This window comes from Ceratotherium simum, chromosome X (assembly GCF_057802395.1).
Source record: "Ceratotherium simum simum isolate JZ-2026a chromosome X, ASM5780239v1, whole genome shotgun sequence".
Lineage (NCBI taxonomy): Eukaryota > Metazoa > Chordata > Mammalia > Perissodactyla > Rhinocerotidae > Ceratotherium > Ceratotherium simum.
In genome coordinates this window covers 122,381,336-122,402,282 of record NC_141940.1, presented here as the reverse complement: position 1 = coordinate 122,402,282, position 20,947 = coordinate 122,381,336, and the positions used below count along the sequence as shown (strand labels likewise).

The window sequence follows — 20,947 nt, the reverse complement described above, 5'->3', positions numbered from 1 at the left end:
AGGGTCAAATGTCTCCCACTCTCTCAAATATAGGACTTCTCTCTCAAACATGGCACTGCTCACCCTGAGGGGCTGTTCCAGGCCCAAGATGCGCACCCTCGTGGCGTCCTGTATTTGTTTGCAGTTCCCTATGAGTACCTGGCCACCATGATCCTGCTCATCAATGGTGCCAATTGCCAAATGGCAGGTTTCGCTGTAGCCACTGTAGGATGGATCCTCTCTACCATTTGCATGGGCCTCGACAGTGGCGAGAGTGTGGTACATGGATAACACCTCCCTCTTCCCTCGGGCCTGGCCTGCGTGGGAATGTGGAAGATCTGCATTTACCACCGTGCCGGCAACTTCAACAGAGCCACATGGTGTCACCCGTTACACCTGTACTTACCTCCCTGTTGACATTAGGTGTTGCTCAAAACCTCCCACCTGCTGGTTGCCAGCGTTCTAGAGCTCTTGGGGAAAGTCTCCACCACCTTTGCACTTAGGAATGTGTACAGTGGGAATTCTTTGGAAGAATGTTACCTGCACTGCATTTGTTGCTTCAGGAATTCTGAACATAGCTGTTGGTGTCTGTATCTCCATAGCTGTGATCTGGAATTACTACTCGGTGATGAATGAGGAGGGTATCGCCTTCCCTGCCACCTTTCTGTATGCCCTTCAAGCCCAGATACTCAGGAAATTGGCAGTGCTGTTACAGTGGCATGTCTGGCTGCCTTCATGATGTTGTTAAGTGGGTCAAGTTTTCCTCTCTTATAAATTACCCCTGGAGAGCCAACCGCATCCTGAAGTTTCAGAAATATAAAATTCACCTGGTTGCACTGGCTTTTGGCACAGCCAAGATTACCAGGAGTTTGTGGGAAGTATTCCAGGATGCTCTATCAAAATATTTCCAAGGACTCACGACCATGGCAAAGGTTTTGGACAGAAAGAGCCAACTGTTTCCTTCTGCATCTGAGTTTTGGTTCATTGATTGGTTGGTTGAATTAAAGAATTTTCCATTAAAAAAGTTTTGCCACTACACCTGCCTGTTGGTTTTATTGGATCTGGGTTTTAACTATTTATTGGATAAATAACCTAAAACAATAAACAATAGATCTACTGTATGGAAATAAGAGTATCTGAGATTCTCACATATCTCCCTCTTAAACTTCTGCTAGAAATGCAAACCAACCTGATTTCCTATAGCACTGTAATAACATCTCTCTATCATAAAACTTTTCAAAATGTGCAAAAATAGAGGGAATAATATAAGGAAGTCCCCCACATACATTACCAGACTCAACAATTATCAAGATTCTGCCATATTAGCTTTCTCTCTCCTTTCTTTCTCCCCTATTAAACTATTTTTCTTTTCCCAAAGGATTTTTTAAAAATAATTTTATTTATTTATTTTTCCTCCAAAGCCCCAGTAGATAGTTGTATGTCATAGTTGCACATCCTTCTAATTGCTGTATGTGGGACGCAGCCTCAGCATGGCCGGAGAAGCAGTGCGTCGGTGCACACCCGGAATCCGAACCCAGGCCGCCAGCAGCAGAGCCCGCGCACTTAACCGCTAAGCCACGGGGCCGGCCCTCCCAAAGGATTTTAAAGCAAACCCAGATATCATGTCCATTCATCCCTACATACTTCAATGTTACTCTCTAAAAAATGGACATTTCCTTGCAAACTCATATTATACCTAAAAAAAATTAACAATTATTCCTTGTTATCATCAAATACTTAGAATTTTTTAACGCCTCAAAAATATACAGTTTTATTTTTTCCACACAAGGTGCTCATTCTGCCTCTTAAGTCTTAATTGAAAGCACTCTCCCTACCGCACCCCCTCTGCCGTTTTTTTTAAAAAATGGTTTTGATTTGCTGAAGACAGTGGGCCGATTGTCCTATCATTAACTTTGTTATCTCCAAGGCTGGATTAGATTCTGGGTCAACTCTTTGAGGAAGAGTGTTTCAAAGGTGGTGCCCTGTACTTCACACTGAGTACATTATACCAAGTGGCACGTGGTAATTGTCCTTTTTAGTGAGGCTAAGATTAATGGGTGGATCCACCAGGGGAAAGCCTGATCCCTCTTGTAAATTTCATCAAACTTCCACCTAACGGTTTCACCTATTGATGGTCCTTGTTTGAATCAATTATTGCCCTAAGGATTACAAGTGGTGAACATTCTTGGCAGATTTATAAGCTGGGATGCTTTTGTAAAGAAGAACTTTCCCTCATCAAGTATGGCTACTTGGTTACTCTAAAATTCACCTCATACAAAAAAGGCAATGTAGGGCCGGCCCCGTGGCTTAGCGGTTAAGTGTGTGTGCTCCGCTGCTGGCGGCCCGGGGTTCGGATCCCGGGCGCACACAGACACACTGTTTCTCCAGCCATGCTGAGGCCGCGTCCCACATACAGCAACTAGAAGGATGTGTAGCTATGACATACAACTGTCTACTGGGGCTTTGGGGGAAAAAGTAAAATAAATAAAAATTAAAATTAAAAAAAAAAAAAGGCAAGGTAAATGCTTCATTTTTTCCCTCTGCTTGTTAAATTTTTAGAGTATGCCCTAATTACCTTTGGTGTTGACCAGTGTATTTTTTAAAAATTGTACTATGTCAATTTTCCTTTCTGTCTTTTTCTTTTTTGAGTGTCAACTCAACTCTTGAGTATGAACTCATGAGATTGTTTCCATGGGTTTTTTTATTTGTTTTTGTGGGTATTCTTGCTGGAGAAGATTCACCCTGAGTTAACAACTGCTGCCAATCTTCCTCTTTTTTTTTTTATGTGAGCTGCTGCCACAGCATGGCCACTGACAGACGAGTGGTTTGGGTCCGTGCCCAGGAACTGAACCTGGGCTGCTGAAGCAGAGCGCACCAACCTTAACCACTAGGCCACTGGGGCTGGCCCTTGTTTCCATGTTTTTATTATGGAAATTTTCAGATACATTCAAAAGTAGACAGACAATTATCTTATCTTCAAGAATTACCAATATGTGACCAATCATGTTTCATCTCTACCCTCACTGACTCTCACCAACCCCAGCCTTGGATTATTTTGTAATAAATCCCTGGTAATATATTGTTTTATGCATAAATACTTCAGTATGCATTTCTAAAAGGTAAGGACTCCTTTTTTTTTTTTTAACATAACCACATTGTCATTATCACACCAAAAATAGTTAACAATAACTTTTCAAATTTCCCTACTTGTTTCATAAAAGTTTTTAACGGTAACTCGTGGATTTCTATATATGCAAAGTGTTTCACTCAATTGCATTCATTATTCCTTTCATGATCAAATTGACCCATCCTTGGATATGGAGCCACAGGGACATGTATCCTTTGACATGTCTCTATTGGTATTATTTTAAGATTAAAAAAAAAACTTTATTCAAGACAATCATAACATACTATTTACCTCAAACAGCTCTTCACTTTATCAATAAAATTCATTCTATGAAAATGATTTTCCTAAAGAACAAAATAGTAGAGAGAAGGACATATCAACAATACAGTTAACAACTACATTCATCAAATGTTAGAGAGAGATGTTGAAATTAACGCATATTTATTTACTGTACATCTAATTGTCTTTTATACCAGTGGTTCTTTATAATTTTTTATTTATTTTTTTATTTATTTTCCCCCCAAAGCCCCAGTAGATAGTTGTATGTCATAGCTGCACATCCTTCTAGTTGCTGTATGTGGGACACGGCCTCAGCATGGCCGGATAAGCAGTGTGTCGGTGCACGCCCGGGATCCGAACCTGGGCCGCCAGCAGCGGAGCGCATGCACTTAACCGCTAAGCCATGGGGCGGCCCCTATATTGCATTTCTTTCTGCCAGATTGAAAACCCAACAATATTAACATATTTTTTTTGCTTTATTCTATGATATATAAAATTTTAAAAATAATATTACTAATATCATTATTAGCCATAAGACTGAATAAAGTTTAAGGTTTCTTTAAAGCCTTGTTTATCTCTAAAATGTATTGTGTTAGGTATATATGTTCAAAATGCTGCATTCTAAAGTTTTTTGATGTAATGATGGTTATACTCTTAACCACTAATGATGGTTGTATGGTTATATCACTAACTTGGTAAGCAATTAAGTTTATTCATTTCCTCTTGTTTTCTATTTTTAGGGATTACTTTTGCGTTTTTGACAGTTTTAGTTTTTGAATATGTGAAATATTTACATAATTTCAAAGTCAAAGTTATTTAACCAGGTTTATTCAGAAATAGTCTGAATAAATTTCTGTTCCTATCCCCATTCTATTCTCTCTCATCTTAGGTAATTTTTAAATTTTTTGTTTATTTTCTAGTGTTTTCTTTTGTGAATATAAGAGTGTGTGTTCATATTTATTCCATCCCTTACAAAATACAATCATAGTATACATAATATTTGGCACCTTGCTTTTGTCACCTGACAATAAATTCTTGCCAAGCACTCTATTTCAGTGTGTTGAGCTCTTTCTCATTGTTTTTATGTCTGTATAGTATTCATTGTGTGGATGTATCCTAGTTTATTCAACCAGTTAGGTGTGTATGTATGTATGTATTATAACTTTGTGCATACATCTTTTTGTATTTTTGCCAGTGTATCTTTAGGATGGATTCCTAGGACTCCTGGAGCAAAGGGTCAAGGCATGTGTAATTTAAAAATATATATTGCTGGGGGCCAGCCCAATGGTGTAGCGGTTAAGTGCTCATGCTCCCCTTCGGCGGCCTGGGATTTCGCAGGTTCGGATCCTGGGCGTGCCTGAGTACACCGCTTGTCAGGCCATGCTGTGGCGGCGTCCCATATAAAGTAGAGGAAGATGTGCGATGTTAGCCCAGGGCCAATCTTCCTAGGCAAAAAAGAGGAGGATTGGCATCAGATGTTAGCTCAGGGCTGATCTTCCTCACACACACAATATATAGATATATATATTTATATACATAGCTAAGTCTTCTACTATAGGGATGATCCATTTTGTACTCTCATGAGCAATCTATGAGAATGTCTGCTTCCTTACAGCCTTGTCAAAAGAATACATTGTAAAGCTTCTCTGGCCATGCTGAGGGGTTGTCCCACATACAGCAACTAGAAGGATGTGCAACTATGACATACAACTATCTACTGGGGCTTTGGGGAGAAAAGGGGGGAAAAAAAGGAGGAGGATTGGCAATAGATGTTAGCTCAGGGCCGGTCTTCCTCAGCAAAAAGAGGAGGATTGCCATGGATGTTAGCTCAGGGCTGATCTTCCTCACAAAAAAAAAAAAAAAAAGGACCCCATCAAAACTAAAGGAATGATCAACAACAAAAAAAACAAACCCAATTAAAAAAATTGGCAGAGGATCTGAACAGACATTTTTCCAAAGAGGATATACAGGTGGCCAACAGGCACATGAAAAGATATTCAACATCACTAATTATTAAGGAAATGCAAATCAAAACTGCAATGAGATATCATCTCACACCCAGCAGAATGGCTATAATAAACAAGACAAGAAATAATGAATGTTGGAGAGGATGTGGAGAAAAGGGAACCCTCGTACACTGCTGGTGGGAGTGCAAGCTGGTGCAGCCACTATGGAAAACAGTATGGAGATTTCTCAAAAAATTAAGAGTAGAACTACCATATGATCCAGCTATTCCACTTCTGAGTATTTATCCAAAGAACACGAAAACATGAACGCGTAAAGATATTTTCACTCCTATGTTCATTGCAGCACTATTCACAATAGCCAAGACTTGGAAACAACCTGAGTGCCCATCAGCGGATAAAGGGATAAAGAAGATGTGGTATATATATACACACGCACACATAATGGAATACTACTCAGCTATAAAACAGATGAAATCTTGAGGCTGTTTGCAACAACATGGATGGAACTTGAGGGTGTTATGCTAAGTGAAATAAGCAGATGGAGAAAGACAAATACCGTATGATTTCACTCATAGGTAGAAGATAACAACAACAACAAACAAACAAACACATAGATACAGAGATTAGATTGGTGGTTACCAGAGGGAAAGGGGGGTGGGGATGGGGGGAAGGGGTGACAGGGCACATGTATGTGGAGATAGATGGTAATTAGTATTTGGGTAGTGAACATGATGTAGTCTACACAGAAATTGAAATATAATGATGTACACCTGAAATTTATATGATGTTATAAACCAATGTTACCTCAATTTAAAAAAAGCTAAATGAATGACTGAAAAAATAAGGTATTAATAGGTTAAAAATTAGACATACTTCAATCTCAGAGCCACACACTCGGGGTCATATTGAGTCCACAGGACAGAAATCAAAGGGGTAACATGGAATGTCCTTCTCAAAGAATATTTGTTTAAGTCTTTGAGAGCATAATGTTTGAAAGTGTCTCCCCACTGTGACATAAGGCTATCAGCTACTTAAATATGTGTTCCAAAAACATTGCCTATGGACCCAAGTGAGCAGGATGCTCTGCTAGACTGTTAAACAAATCCTTTACCTTTGGCCTTTGTGTTCCGATTTGTGGGCAACAGATACTTCTTTTCTCATGGAGGTTTTGTAAAATTTTGATAGTGCTCTTTAGTAAATGTCCTTTTCCTGCTGATCATTACAGTCATGCATTGCTTAGCGACTAGGACGCATTCTGAGAAATGCGTCGTTAGGTGATTTTGTTGTTGTGCGAACGTCATCGAGTGCGCTTACACAAACCTAGATGGTATAGCCTACTACACACCTAGGCTATATGCTACTAATCTTATGGGACTACCGCCGTATATGTGGTCCATCATGGACTGAAATGCCATTATGCGGCGTATGACCGTAATTGCATAATATCTTTAGCTCTCAAGCATTGGGAACCGGGAGGAAAACACACCCTTTTGCATTTAGTTAAAATGTTCTTGGCTTCCTTCCCATGTCTTTGAAAGGAGTTGGATGGCCATCTGAGTTCCATTCAGACCTTCAGGGCTGGCCTTAAACAGATTCCCATGTATTCTCCATGCAACTACAAGAATGGCTTGTAAAATGATTCCCAGGTAAACATCACCTTTCTCCCAATGAAATCTTTCCCTATAGTTGCTCTAATTAAGGCCAACCTTACATATAGGAGCTTTGAAAGAGGAGTTGTGTAATTTGAGTGGATCAAAACCACAGGCTACTTGCAAAATGGAAGGTCTTAGATGACATGCTTGTCGGGAAGGCTTACTCGAACCCACTCTCTCACAGGGATGAAATGGGGACCATGGTGGGGGCAGCACCTCTGCCCCCTGGTGTTCTCAGGGGGAAGTGACTGAATTGGCTTGGACTGCGGACAGTGGTCCTTTGACCCTCTTCTGCCTTCATTCTCAACAGAGAGCAAGCTGATGGGTCGTAAAGATTTTAGACACAAAAGGCGAGAGGATAACCGTGGCAGGGTCTGCTTTGGGGGAGCAGGGTAAAAGGAGAAAAGGGAAAAAGGAGTTTCAAGACCTTCTGAAGGACCTTTTGGAAAGATTCTTTAAGGGACTCACTTTATTTTTTACAGGAATAAGCAAAGAGAATGTGTCCTGTGTGTTTCCTGTTGGTACAACACACACTGGAGGGTTCTGTAAGGGCTGATGGCATTTCTCTCATTCTTTCTCCCCCACAGAGATCATTCCAAGATAACCAGGAACCGGAGGGGTGCCATATGGTATTTAGGCAGGGGGTGAAAATTGAAAAGTGCCAGAACATTTGTTGTTGAGACCAGGAAGGAAGGAGTCACTGGTGACACACTCCCAGAGCAAGGGAGGGTGGCATAGGTCAGTGCTGGCGATTCCTTCCTCCTCCCTAGCCTTCTCCTCAGTCCCAACTTGGACTCTGAGGAAACACCAGGAAGTAACAGTTGTCATAATGCCCAGTGGGTTGAGCGTTTCCTGGCTCGTGAATCTTTCGCCTTTCTCTTCCTGGCAGCCCCTTGGCAGCCCTGGAGAATGTGCTGGGTTGGCTTCAGCACTGGGAGGCATGGTGTTCCTGTAGCAGAGAGGCAGGTGGCTCCCATCTTCCACCTGAGGGACTGCAATCTGGAGATTCCAAGTGGCTTGTCCCTGGTCAGAGGGGGTGGAGCTGTGATGAAAGCCCAGATCTTCTAACACAGTCCTCAGCAGTTCTCTGCCGTGACACTGACAGCAAGGACTAGCAGTATCGCTGATTACTGGAGAGCTATTTTTCTGCTCCTAAAGCTAACTGTTCACATGACTGGTGTCTTATGGGAGACTCCACACATTACCACAATGTCCTCAACATATCCTTCTTGGGACACTTGCTCTTCCTCTAGGAGAGCAGGGCAAGACTTTTGGAGCCTACAAGATTCCATCTGTCTGCCTTTCCTAGAGTTCTCTTGTCTCTTCTTCAAAGAAGGTGGCTCGCCCAACAGAGAAAGTCAGGGGAGCAGCAATAGTGTGTATGGTTTCTCTGTGAAATGTCAAAAGCCCATCTAGACTCCTGACTGGCGGCACTTCTGTGAGAAACCTAATTCTACAAAGCACAAATTTCCTACCACCGCTTGAGCATAAACACCAAACTAGAGAAAAACATATGTCTTATTTTTTTAATATCAATAAATTCTTCCCGGGCCGGCCCTGTGGCTTGGTGGTTAAGTGCGCGCGCTGCAATGCTGGCGGCCCGGGGTTCGGATCCCGGGTGCGCATCGAGGCGCCACTTCTCCGTCCATCCTGAGGCCGAGTCCCACATGCCGCAACTAGAAGGATGTGCAGCTATGACATACAACTATCTGCTGGGGCTTTGGGGGGAAAAAATAAAATAAAATAAAATCTTTAAAAAAAAAATAAATAAAATAAATTCTTCCCAATAATAGGCCCAACCTGGAGACAACCCAAATGTTCATCAATGAAAGAATGGGTATGTCCACACGATGGAGTGCTATGCAGCAGTAAAAATGTGCAAAGTGATGATACATTTGGCAACACAGGGGAATCTCAAAAATATGATGCTGAGCCAAAGAAACCAGACACCAAGGATACATACTGTGGGTTTCCATTTATACAAAGTTCAAGAATATGCAAAAGTAATTTGTGGTGGGAGAAATCAGACTAGGGGTTACCTCTGGATCAGGGGGCAGGCACTGCTGGCTATTGACTAGCAAGAGGCATGAAAAACTTTTTGGGAGACAGCAAATATTCTGTCTCTTGATCTGAGTGGAGGTTACAGGGGGACCTATGTAAAAATTCCTTGAGCTGCACTCTTTAAGATTAATACATTTTACTTTGTAAATTATACCTCAACTAAAATGTAATATAAAAAGAAGATAAAAAATAATAACACCAACATCAAGTTTCTCCCAATTTGCCATCCCCATCTGCCCTTTTCTCTCCTCTCTGCCCACTTCTACCGCTGGTTCAATTTAACAACATGCTTACTTTGTGTGAGTTTCTAGAATTTTGGCCACAGTAAGTATCAAATTAAAACTGTATAAATGTACAATCTTAAGCATAATCAGGTGACAACCATATTTAAGGAAGAACACAGAGGGGGAAATTGAATTGATCTTTGCAACCAAAACAAAACAGAACTCAAGCCACATATGAGGGCCTTATGTCAATATCTATCCATGGATCCTTGTTCAAGGAAACTTAAGGAGGGCACCTTCCAGATGGCCTGACCCTGACTCTCATCATGGGACATCTTTCTTTCAATCAGCTCTGGGAATTCTTACAGTTTTCCTACTTAAGACTCTCATGACAGTAACTAGAAGGATGTGCAGCTATGACATACAACTATCTACTGGGTCTTTGGGGGGAAAAAATAAATAAATAAAAAAATCTTAAAAAAAAAGACTCTCATGAATTACAGTGACTATTTGGCCTAGGACCTTGAAAAAGAAATTTTTATTCTAGAAAGGCTTCTCAACTCTTCAAGAGGTGTTTGACTACTCTGATCATTTATATTGTCTCTTGTCACGTGCCCCACTCCACAAAATTCACTGACCAGCCCTGGTAGTCATGGAAACTATTGACCTTAAACAAATAGACAGCCAATTATTTCTCCAGCAAAAATTTGTTTATTCGGGATCAACAAAGAATTGCAATTCAGGATCTGCAACCACAGCAAGCCACGTGCTAGTTGTGAGCGACAAGGGGAGGAGAAACTCTTTTATAGAGGGGAAGACTAAGTTAGGAAGGGCTATTGTAAACAGAGTCCATTGGAAGAACTGCGAGTTAGACATGTAGTGGCTTTTCATTGGCTGAGTTGTGCCAGTCTCTCATTGGCTGAGCGTCTTCCCAGTCAAGAAGAGGAAGACTTTCTTCTTCCTGTTGGGCTCTGCCATGGTGGCAGGGCATGAGAGCTCCCCCTTCTGTCCTCCCAACTTCATTTTAAATGAGGTTTCTGTTTATTAATTTTCACAAAACATGAGAATGTTTTGACTTACTTGTTTCCCTTGCAACTTGGCAGTTACTACTCTTTGTACTTCTGAGAAATCCTCCTGCCTTTTTTTATTTGTTGAGGGAAACCACTGTGGTTTATTTTTTTTGCCATGGTTAAGGAGAGCCTTGAGACTTCTTGGGGGTAAGGAAAACCTCATTTAAAGTGGAGTCAGGAAGCCCTGAAGGGAGAGCTCTCGCACACATATCACTTGTTGCAGCTGCATAACCAGCTGGAAGAAAGAAGAATTTTTTTTGTTCTGCTTGAGGACGATCAGCCCCGTGCTAACATCTGTGCCAATCTTCCTCCACTACATATGTGGGTCGCCGCCACAGCATGGCTGACAAGCGGTGTAGGTCTGCACTGGGGATCTGAACCTGTGAACCTGGGTTGCTGAAGCAGAACATGCCAAACCAACCACCACACCATGGGACCGGCCCCTAGATAAGAATTATTTTAACAAGGTCTGTTTGTTTAGAATTCTTTTTTTGTCTTTTTTTTTTTTTCCCCAAAGCCCCAGTAGATAGTTGTATGTCATAGTTTCACATCCTTCTAGTTGCTGTATGTGGGACGCGGCCTCAGCATGGCCGGAGAAGCGGTGCGTCGGCACGCGCCCGGGATCCTAACCCGGGCAGCCTGTAGTGAAGCGCACGCACTTAACCGCTAAGCCACGGGGCCGGGCCTCTTCTTTGGTCTTTTAATTTTTATTTTATTGAGGTCACATTGGTTTATAACACTGTGTAAATTTCAGGTGTACATTATAATATTTCATGCTCACCACCAATACTCTTGTTTTTGTATAGAATTCTTTATTTAAAATTCTCTTGGTCTCAACTTCTTATCTGTGATGATAAGAATGTTATTTTTCTTCTGGTACAAGGGAGGACATTTTTTCACATGGGAATTTCATTTCTTGCTTTGAAGAAAATGAAAAAAGATGCCCCCTGCCCCAGCAACAACACACTAACCACCGCTTGCAGCCAATGAGAAAGTGCCACAGCCTCAAACTCTTGTTCTTCTCCAGGGAACTTTTATTCAAAACAACCCTCCCCAATTTCCTCCTCAAACCTCTAAAAGCTGACCTTCCCTTTGTCTGTTTGGACTTGCCTATGGTTCACCATGGCATGCTTGCCCCAAATTGCAATTCCTCTGCTATTCCTGAATAAACTCATTTTTTTTTTAGCTTGTCTCAGTTTACCTCTTTATTTAGGTTAACAGGGATCACGTCAGTTTAATCATTTCATCTTCTCTGGAAGAGGTTCGATGTCATTGGATGGTCCTACAAAAGAGGTAAGCCCAGGTTGCCTTTATTTTGACATAAATGAGAATCATCACATTTCAGCGTGGTTGACTAGCCTCTGTGCTGTTGGCTTTTTTAACTGAGGCCATCTGAGTATCAGTGAATGAATTATAACTCACAACATTGAGTACTGTCATCTCCACCATCACATCTCTCTTTATATGAAACAGCAACGCGACCAAGTGTGAGTGTGGGAAAGTAAATGGCTAACTCGTGACTTAGCAATGGAAGTGATGGTGTCGCCAAACCACAGAGTGTCACTCCTTTAATAAATAGAACATGTCTTTGCTCTTTATAAAGTATTTACTTTCTCATGATACTTTTTTATTGTAGTAAAATATACATAACCTAAAATTTACCATTTTAACCACTTTTAAGCATACAGTTCAGCGGCATTAAGGACATTATTCACAGTGTTGTTCAACCATCACCACCATCCATCTCCAGAACTTTTTCACCTTCCCCAGCTGAAACTCTGTCTCCATTGAACACTAACTCCCCACCGCCCAGCCCCTGGCACCAACTGTCCTTCTTTCTGTCTCTATGAGTTTGACTCCTCTAGGGACCTCATAGAAGTAGAACCATACAGTGCTTATCCTTTTGTGACTGGCTTATTTCACTTAGCATAATGTCCTAAAGGTTCATCCACGTTGTAGCATGTGTTAGAATTTCCTTCCTTTACAAGGCTGAATAATATTCCGTTGTATGGCTGAACCACATTTTGTCTATCCATTCATCCATCCATGGACGTTTGGGTTGTTACCACCTTTTGGCTATTGTGAATAATGCTTCTGTAAATATGAGTGTGCAATCTGTTCAAATCCCTGCTGTCTCTTCTTTTGGGTAAATATAAGTGGAATTGCTGCACCATATGATAATTCTATGTTTAATTTTTTGAGGAATCGCTGTATCATTTTCCACAGCCACCACACCATTTTACATTCCCACCAGCAGTGCACAACGATTCCAATTTCTCCGCATCCTTAACCACACTTGTAATTTTTTTTTTTTTTGATAAAAGTATCAGCTTTTAAAAGGCCTTGAGTCACACTGAGATAAGGGAGATGAGGAGGCAAGTATTTATATTTTCCCATATGCTGCTGTCCTTCAAGATTCACTTTCATTTTTTATAGGACATAGAGAAGGCCACTGACGGCCATTATTATAATTGACATGGGATTTGTCTATTTGTTGGTACTCTGTTGATGTAAATAAATGTCATCAAATATCGGGAGAGCCAGGAAGCACTGTGTCCACAGCAAGGGCTCTGGAGCCCGGCTTTGCCATTTATATCTATGTGACCTTGAGTAAGTTACTTAACCTCTCTGTGCTCAGTTCCCTCATCTATAAAATGGGGATCCTAACTGTACATCTATCATTGGGCTCTCATTAAACGTGTGTGAGAAATATTTGGTGAGAGGCAGAGATTTGTGGGCTGTGTTCAGAGTCAAACTCTACCTAACCATATCTCTTATACTGTAGGTGATTCGTCTCTGTGAATCTTTTAACGGGGGCTGGACCTTTTCCCCTTCCTGGTCAACATTTCCTACTGCTACAAAGAATATTTGCCATTCTCCAATCTTCTGAACTCTTGAGTCCTTCTACATGTACCATAGGTAAAAATTTAAAATAAGATATATGGAGTCTTCCAAGTTTGGTCTTCAGGAAAAACACGTCCCCACCCCACCAGTTTCAGACACAGACGTACCAAAACTTTCCCGGGCTGGTGTGTTTCCCTGCAACTGTAACTTTCTCCTTCCTGATTCTCTCACTCTGTCAAACTCACTGGTCCTGTGGTCCATTCCCTCAGACCTCCATTAGCAAGAAAGTATTATTACTGGAGAGTGAAGTAATCAAATTGGCAGTCAACCCCAAACCCATCTTGCTAATGTAACTTCTCAAGTAGTAAAACCGCTGCCTTCGTGCAATTAGAAAGCACATTCTCCAGAAGATTGTGGGACTGTGGATACAATGTTGGGAATATTAGACTTCACAACAAGGAGACATAGTTTGGAGGCCCCTAAAATCTTCTGCATGGGCAAGTTGCCTATGTTATCCACATGCTGGTCCACTCTGAGCAGACCCCGCCTCATTCCCTTCTGCTAATCAACAGAGGGAGAAGCTCTAGGGGTAGCATTTTCTGATAATCCCTGCCATTTACTGCCAAGGATTCGAATTAAAAAGAGATCCAAGTAAGTTGGTCCATACTCTAGATTTTTGCCTCAGAGAAGATATTTGCTTCATGCAAAATACATCAGAATATTTTTAAGTTGCACCCAAAAGAAGCCAACATCTAAAGGTGGAATTTTGAGCCAGTGATAGGTAAAAAAAGTAAATAGGCATGATTTGTTGTGTGTAACATATTCTAGATCTTCAAGGTCATGTTCACTCTGTTTTTAATTATAAAATTATGTGTGTTTTTCATTAAAAACCGTACAAATTATAGACCATATGTAAATAAGAATGCAAGTCTCTATTCTTCTCAGTTGGTCTCCCTAGAATTACTCTTTCTGTCACATCCTTCTAAACTTTTAAAAAATGTATGTACATATCTATTTGTTTATGTATAAAGAAAATTAGATCTGTTTGTCTTTTGACACAAATGGTCATACCATATGTATTAGTATTTATTTTGCTTTTTTTGGTATAGTACAGAAGTTTCTTCAGACAGTTCATATGGATTAACTCATTCTTGGTCATGACCATGTGATATTCCACTATAATCCTGGATGTACCATAATTTATGTAAGCATTCCTCTATTAATAGACATTTAGGTTATTTCCAATTTTTACTTATGATAAATGGTGCTGTAACTAACATTTCTGTATGTATATTTTCTCAAACTTTTATACATACCTTAGTATTAATTCCTAGAATTGGAATTGTTGGACAAGAGGTAGGAATGTTTCAACTTTTGAAAGATGTTGTCAAATTGTGTTCCCACAATGCCTTGCAAATTAATACTCCCACCACGATCATGGATTTCTAGGCTTCTTTTATTCTTGCATAAAATATTTAGTACACTAATTGAAGGCCAATACATATATAGAACACTGAAATATAACTTCTAGACAAGAAGGACAAGACGTAAATATTTAGCACTTTCAAAACTGTGGCTCATTCATTCTGTTTATTTTTTCTCTTTGGTGTTCCTGGCTTGACTTCATGATGCCTCTGCCTCCTCTTCAGTCAACTTCAATGGAAGAACTTCTCCTTCAAACTGGTGTGCCTCTTTTTCAGTTATTTGTCCTGGGCTCTTGGCATAGGCCTAGCCTGCAGCAGATCTTGGCGCGTGTGGGAGTTTAACAGCGATGTTGTTCCCATTGTGTTCATTGGACTTTGGGACGTTTTCTTTTCTCAAACATCTAACATCTCTGGCTCAATGGCTGAGGTGCCGATGCACTGCAGGATCAACGGGAGCTGGGTCATTTCAGATGAAATCCAGTATGGTCAGGACCTGATATTGTTGGCAAATTTTATGAAATCAGTAGCCCTGGTTTTTGGCTCACTGGCACTTTTTATAAGCTGTATCAACGGCCCATACCCAGATTTCCTCCAATCGTGTTACAACATTTCTGCCTTCTTCCTTTTCCTCAGCTCTAGTTGTACCATGGTTACAGTGAGCTGGAATTTCACCGTGGATTTTTATGGCGAAACCACCCTTGACTTCCCACTTAGCTTTCCTGTTGAAAAAGAGATGCTAAGGAAGAAACACCTCTCCTATGTGTTCCCACTAGGAATTGTAACTGCCACCCTCTCGCTAACAAGTGCCGCCATGTTCTTCTGTGAAACGCGTTCACTAAAACACTGGAATCGGGAGAAACCCATGGCTGTGGCCGAACATTCAAAACAAAAGGTGTGAAGGAAGGGCCTACCCTTTGGAGTGGCTGGCAAAGTTTTCTTGAAGAAATTTCCTACATACACATCGTATTGTCGAATACACCTACTCATTTAAAATAAAACATATTTGGTTTTTCAGAGTGTGTCTGAAGCTCATATTCCCCTCTCTTGCTCTATTCTGCAAACCTATTCCTTCCTTTCAAGCTTTTCACTTCCTGAAATCTGTCGACAAACATGTTCTGTACATACAGCGTGAAAAATCAAAGACAGGAAGAAATACCAGTATAATGAAAGCATACAGGTACAGCATCAATGGACACAACTAACTCTAGGCTGAATGAGAGGTTATAAATAACGTCACATACGCACACAGGAAAATAATCAGGTTTAGAGCTTAGAGATCTTTAAGACACTATAATTGGTTAGGTTAGAGCAGGGTTTCTCAACCTTGGCACTCTTGACATTTTGGGCTGGGTTCTCTGGGGGTGGGAGCTGTGCTGTGTGTTGTAAGAGGTTAAGCAGCATCTGTGGCCTCTACCCACTAGATGCCAGTAGCACTTCTCTCTCCCCCAAGCAGAGACCAAAAACTGTCTCCAGACATTTCCCAATACCCTCTGGGGGGCAAAATTGCTCCCCATTGAGAACCACTGGGTTAAAGGTAGTTAATGATCCTGGCTAACGGACGCCACAGTATGTTGAGAGAGTTTTGAGGAAAACTGTTTATCAAACAAAACTGCATAGGCTCAATGTACCATAACATCCTTTTGCCTGTGTCTTTGGCTACCTTTAACTCAAGGGTCTACTGGGGGTGATTGTACTTAACTCCCTCAGGGGACATTTGGCAATATCGATGAAAAATGTCATTTTTGAAGTATAAAACTCCACGGTAGGATTAGATAGCTGCATAGATAAAGCTGATGAGAGAAAATTGGGGTACGTGGAAGATAAATCTGAAGAAATTGCCTGAAACACGGCATGAAAGACAAAGAAACTGAAAACGTGATAGAGCATGTAAGAGGTATGGAGGCTAGAGTGAGAAGGCCCAATGTATGTCTCAAGGCATTTCAGTGGAATAATAATAGATTGTGAAAAAGAAAATATTTGAAGTAAGGTTGAAATTTTTCCAGAATTAGTGAAAGATATGAATCCTCAGATTAAGAAAGTACATTGAGTCTTGAGTAGGATAAACATAGATTCGCACCTAGATGTATCATAGTGAAAATGCGGAAACTTCAGATACAAAGAAAAATTCTTAAAGGGAACCAGAGAGAAAATAGAAATTAATGATAAAGGATCTACAATTAGACCAGTAATTCCATATCTACTAACCCATCACTCAAGAATGAGGAGAAAATGAGGACATTTTCAGAGAAATAACTTACAAAAGGAGACACTTTGAGAAGAAAGTAATTGGACCCAGAGTGAAGGAGTTGGATCCAGAAGCAATGATAAAGAAATTGGTAAGCACGGGGGTAAATCTAAACCAGCACTGATTATAATTTTTAAATGTCTATATTATGGAGTTCACATATAACATGGAAGGTAGGAGAGAATAATTAGGGCTAAAGCTTTTTAATGTCCTTGCTTATTCTGAGTCATTGATTAACTTAAAATCTAAGTGAGTATGTAAAAATCTTAAGAGTAAACACTAAACAAATAGAAGATGAAAAGAAATTAAAGGTAAAAAGACTGGAAAGGAAGCAACAAACTGTAACTTTTCAGAGGCAATATGATTATGTAGAAAATTCAAGAGAAGACTACATAGTCATGATTCGATTTATAGGAGTTTTCTAGAAATGGCAGCACTATAGAGACAGAAAAAGAGCAGTGTTTGACTGGTGCTAGGAGTAGGAGTAGGGAATGAACACAAATGGGCACTAGGGAACATTTCAGGCTGACAGTCATCTGCTAAAACTGGATTGTGGTCATGGTCCTACAGTTATATAAATTTACTAAAACTCCTCAAAATGTACACCTTAAATGAGTGAATTTTATGGTGTACAAATTATATCTCAACAAAGATGTTTAAAAACAAAACCCAGTTGCATTCCTATACACCAGTGACAACTTTTTTAAAAATGTGACTCTAAAAGAAAATGCTATTTACAATGGTAAGAAAACCAATAGTGGTCCAAGGAATAAATCTGAAAGAAGATGTGCAAGACTTTCACGGGGAAAAAATGAATCTTATTTTAAAGTCATGAAAGGCAGGTTAATCAATAGAGATGTAGACTATGTTCATGAGAAAGATGACTCAATGTTGTAAACTAGCACTTCTCCTTCATTTAATATAATTCCAACCAAAACCCACAAGAGTTTTGTGTTCATTTAGGGAGCATTGGTTGCTGTGACAAAAGATAAAACAACAGTGACTTCACACAATATAGGTCTATTTCTTACTCATGTTGTGTCCTCCAAGCTGTGACTCAGGGACTTTGGATCCTTCTGTCTTGCAGCCGCATTCCTCCATAGGTAGACGGAAAGTTCTCTGGGCCTGACTGCATCTAGTCAGAAGTGAAAGGAGTATGGAGCATCACTTGTGGGATGCATCATAGGCCAGCCTAGAAGTGGTGTGCAGGATTTCTGCTCACTTAACAGTGACTGGACCAGTTATATGGCTGGGAAATTTAGTCCAACTATGTGCCCAGGAGAAAAAAACATATTATGGGGAACACACAGTGGTGTCCACTGCAGTTTTTTTTTTTTTTAAAGATTTTATTTATTTATTTTATTTCCCCCCATAGCCCCAGTAGATAGTTGTATGTCATAGCTGCACTTCCTTCTAGTTGCTGTATGTGGGACGCGGCCTCAGCGTGGCCGGAGAAGCGGTGCGTCGGTGCGCGCCCGGGATCCGAACCCGGGCCGCCAGCAGCGGAGCGTGTGCACTTAACCACCAAGCCACGGGGCCGGCCCTCCACTGCAGTTTTTCATGAAGCTTGATGAGTTGATATTCCCAGGCTCCTCCTGAGCTGTACAATCCGGACTTCTTCCTGGGATATTCATCCTGTGCTAAGTCAGAGCTTCTGGAATGTAAATTTCTACTTCAGAAGCCACAAAAAACATTCAGGGTTCATTTGTATTAGCTTGTGGTAGAAAATGGAAATCACATTTTTTTTTTTTTTAAAGATTTTATTTATTTTATTTTTTCCCCCCAAAGCCCCAGTAGACAGTTGTATGTCATAGCTGCACATCCTTCTAGTTGCTGTATGTGGGACTCGGCCTCAGGATGGACGGAGAAGTGGTACCTCGATGCGCACCCGGGATCCGAACCCGGGCCACCAGCATCGCAGCGCGTGCACTTAACCACCAAGCCACAGGGCCGGCCCTGGAAATCACATTTTAATGTTATAAATGAAGTGTATCAATCAGACCTATCATTACATGAACTGTATAAGTTTTCCTGTGACTTACAAAATCCTCAGACAACCAGTCTTGCTCTGCCACTCCATTGCAGGCCAGGGTCTAATTTGTTTCCCACTGGCAGGTACGTGAAATGGAAAGGGTAGCAGAGCCAATACAAGTTGAAGCTTGGCATCTTCGACAGTCACTAACAGTTTGACCTTGGCTAGTTATTTAATTTGGTTCCTCAGTTTCTCCATCTGTAAAACTGGAGTAGAAATTGTTTTGTCCTCAGATATGATTGTTGTAAGCCTAAAAGGAATAACACAGGTTCTTCAACATTTCTTGGCACATGTTAAGCCCTCAACACATATTAGTTGTTGCTGTCACCACTGCTACTCTGATTGTGACTGTAATTTATATCCCAATCCCCTATGACAGATATTTGGTTGTTTTCACTTTGTTATGAACAATGCTACCCAAGCATCCTTTTATTTCACATCTTGGTTGACTTGTACATACCCTGCTGATTCACAAGACTTTGGTCCGTAGGTCTACCTGGGTTACAACCCACGGCATGGATCACGATGCCTCTTTTTGTAATTTTTAAGGAAATGTCGAAGTGCCATCAACAGAAGGCAAGAAAGTATTAGCTTGATTTTCAGAAAGATAAAGAAACAAATCCTGAAATCTGAGAACTGGTGAACTTGAATTCAATAATCCACAAAATACTAGGATACGATGGATACATAATTTATGAACCCCTAGAATGATGGCAGTCTTCGATGGTCAACATGAATTTTCCGGGAACAGTCTAGCTAATCCACTTACTACTTTCCCTCAGGTTAAATGCTACTCAGATTGGCATTGCAGACAGAATGGGCTGCAAGGCATTCTGGGACTTGAGTGACTGAACCTCTGGGGAGGAGGTGGAAGGTCCAGCTCTGGTAGAGCAAGGGCTGGGAAGTATGGGTGAAGTCACAAAGGGTGGCTTCAGTTGGGCCAACACAGTTCTGTGAGGTCACTCTTCACCCTACAAACCAGGCCTGAAGCTGGGCCAGAAAAGGAGCCCCAGGGAAGAAGCTTGGCAAGAAGCCCAGTCAACTCTATAGGGAGGCATGAGGAAGGCCATGAAATGGGCATCTACGGCTATAAGACTGATGCCAGACCCTCCTGGTTATGGAGGGAAGCTGCCACTCTAAGTCTTCTCATATCAGGACTGTTTCCCGTTTCAGGGCAGCAGCGCTTGCTCCTCCTTGAGAACCATGACCCTTTGGATCCCTGGCAAGAATTGGTGTGAATGTCATCCACAGACGGGAAGCCATCTAAATGTAGCTGGCGTTTAACAGAAGTAGAAGTTACTGCTCTTCCAATTTTGAGATCCTCTGAGTAAAAGAATCATGTCTTCCAGAGATGTTGGGGTGTATGAGGGCGGTTAAGACTCTTTCACTGCAAAAAAGAGAAACCAACTTGAGTTAGTCTAAGTCAGTGATTCTCAACTGGGATGATTCTGTCCCCCTGGGGGACATCTGGCAATGTCTGGAGACATTTTTGGTTGTCACAACTTGGGGAGTAGAGTGCTATTGGCATCTAGTGCTTAGAGGCCAGGGATGCTGCTAAACAACCTACAATGTGCACGACAGCCCCCAGAACAAAGAATTTTCCAGCCCCAAATGTCCATCGGGCCTAGTTGAGAAACCATGGCCTCAGCCAAAAAGGAAACAAACAAGCAAAACAATTTATTGGAAGAGTCCTGGGGTAGTTCACAGCCTCTAAAGAGAAGTTGAATCAGGTGCCAAAGAAGAATATAACCATGCAGATCTGTGATCCTGAGCAGTGGAAGAAGTTCATGGACGTTTGCCAAGCTCTACTGTACAACTCCCAGTCTCTCAGGAAAGAATTTGATTGGTCCAGCAGCGGACAGAGTCCACTCCCAGGAAATTCAGCAATGGTCAGAATAGCAGGATCGTGTGGTGGAAACATGGCACACAGGGGACACTCCATAGGCATTTCCTACGTGAATGAATGACCATGGCTGCTAGCAGCCACTTCTGTGAGCTGTGATGGTGTTACCAGAGATGGGGCAGAAACCTGCAAAAGAATCA

At 41.2% G+C, this 20,947-nt stretch overlaps 1 protein-coding gene across 1 annotated transcript; it reads left to right on the top strand.

Moving 5' to 3' along the window:
* The first annotated feature begins 147 nt into the window (after positions 1-147).
* Positions 148-799, top strand: CLDN34 (claudin 34). The gene is given in 6 exon segments (XM_087427441.1): positions 148-240; positions 242-283; positions 286-489; positions 491-643; positions 646-729; positions 731-799. Coding segments are annotated over 6 exon segments (645 nt in total).
* The last annotated feature ends 20,148 nt before the right edge of the window (positions 800-20,947 follow it).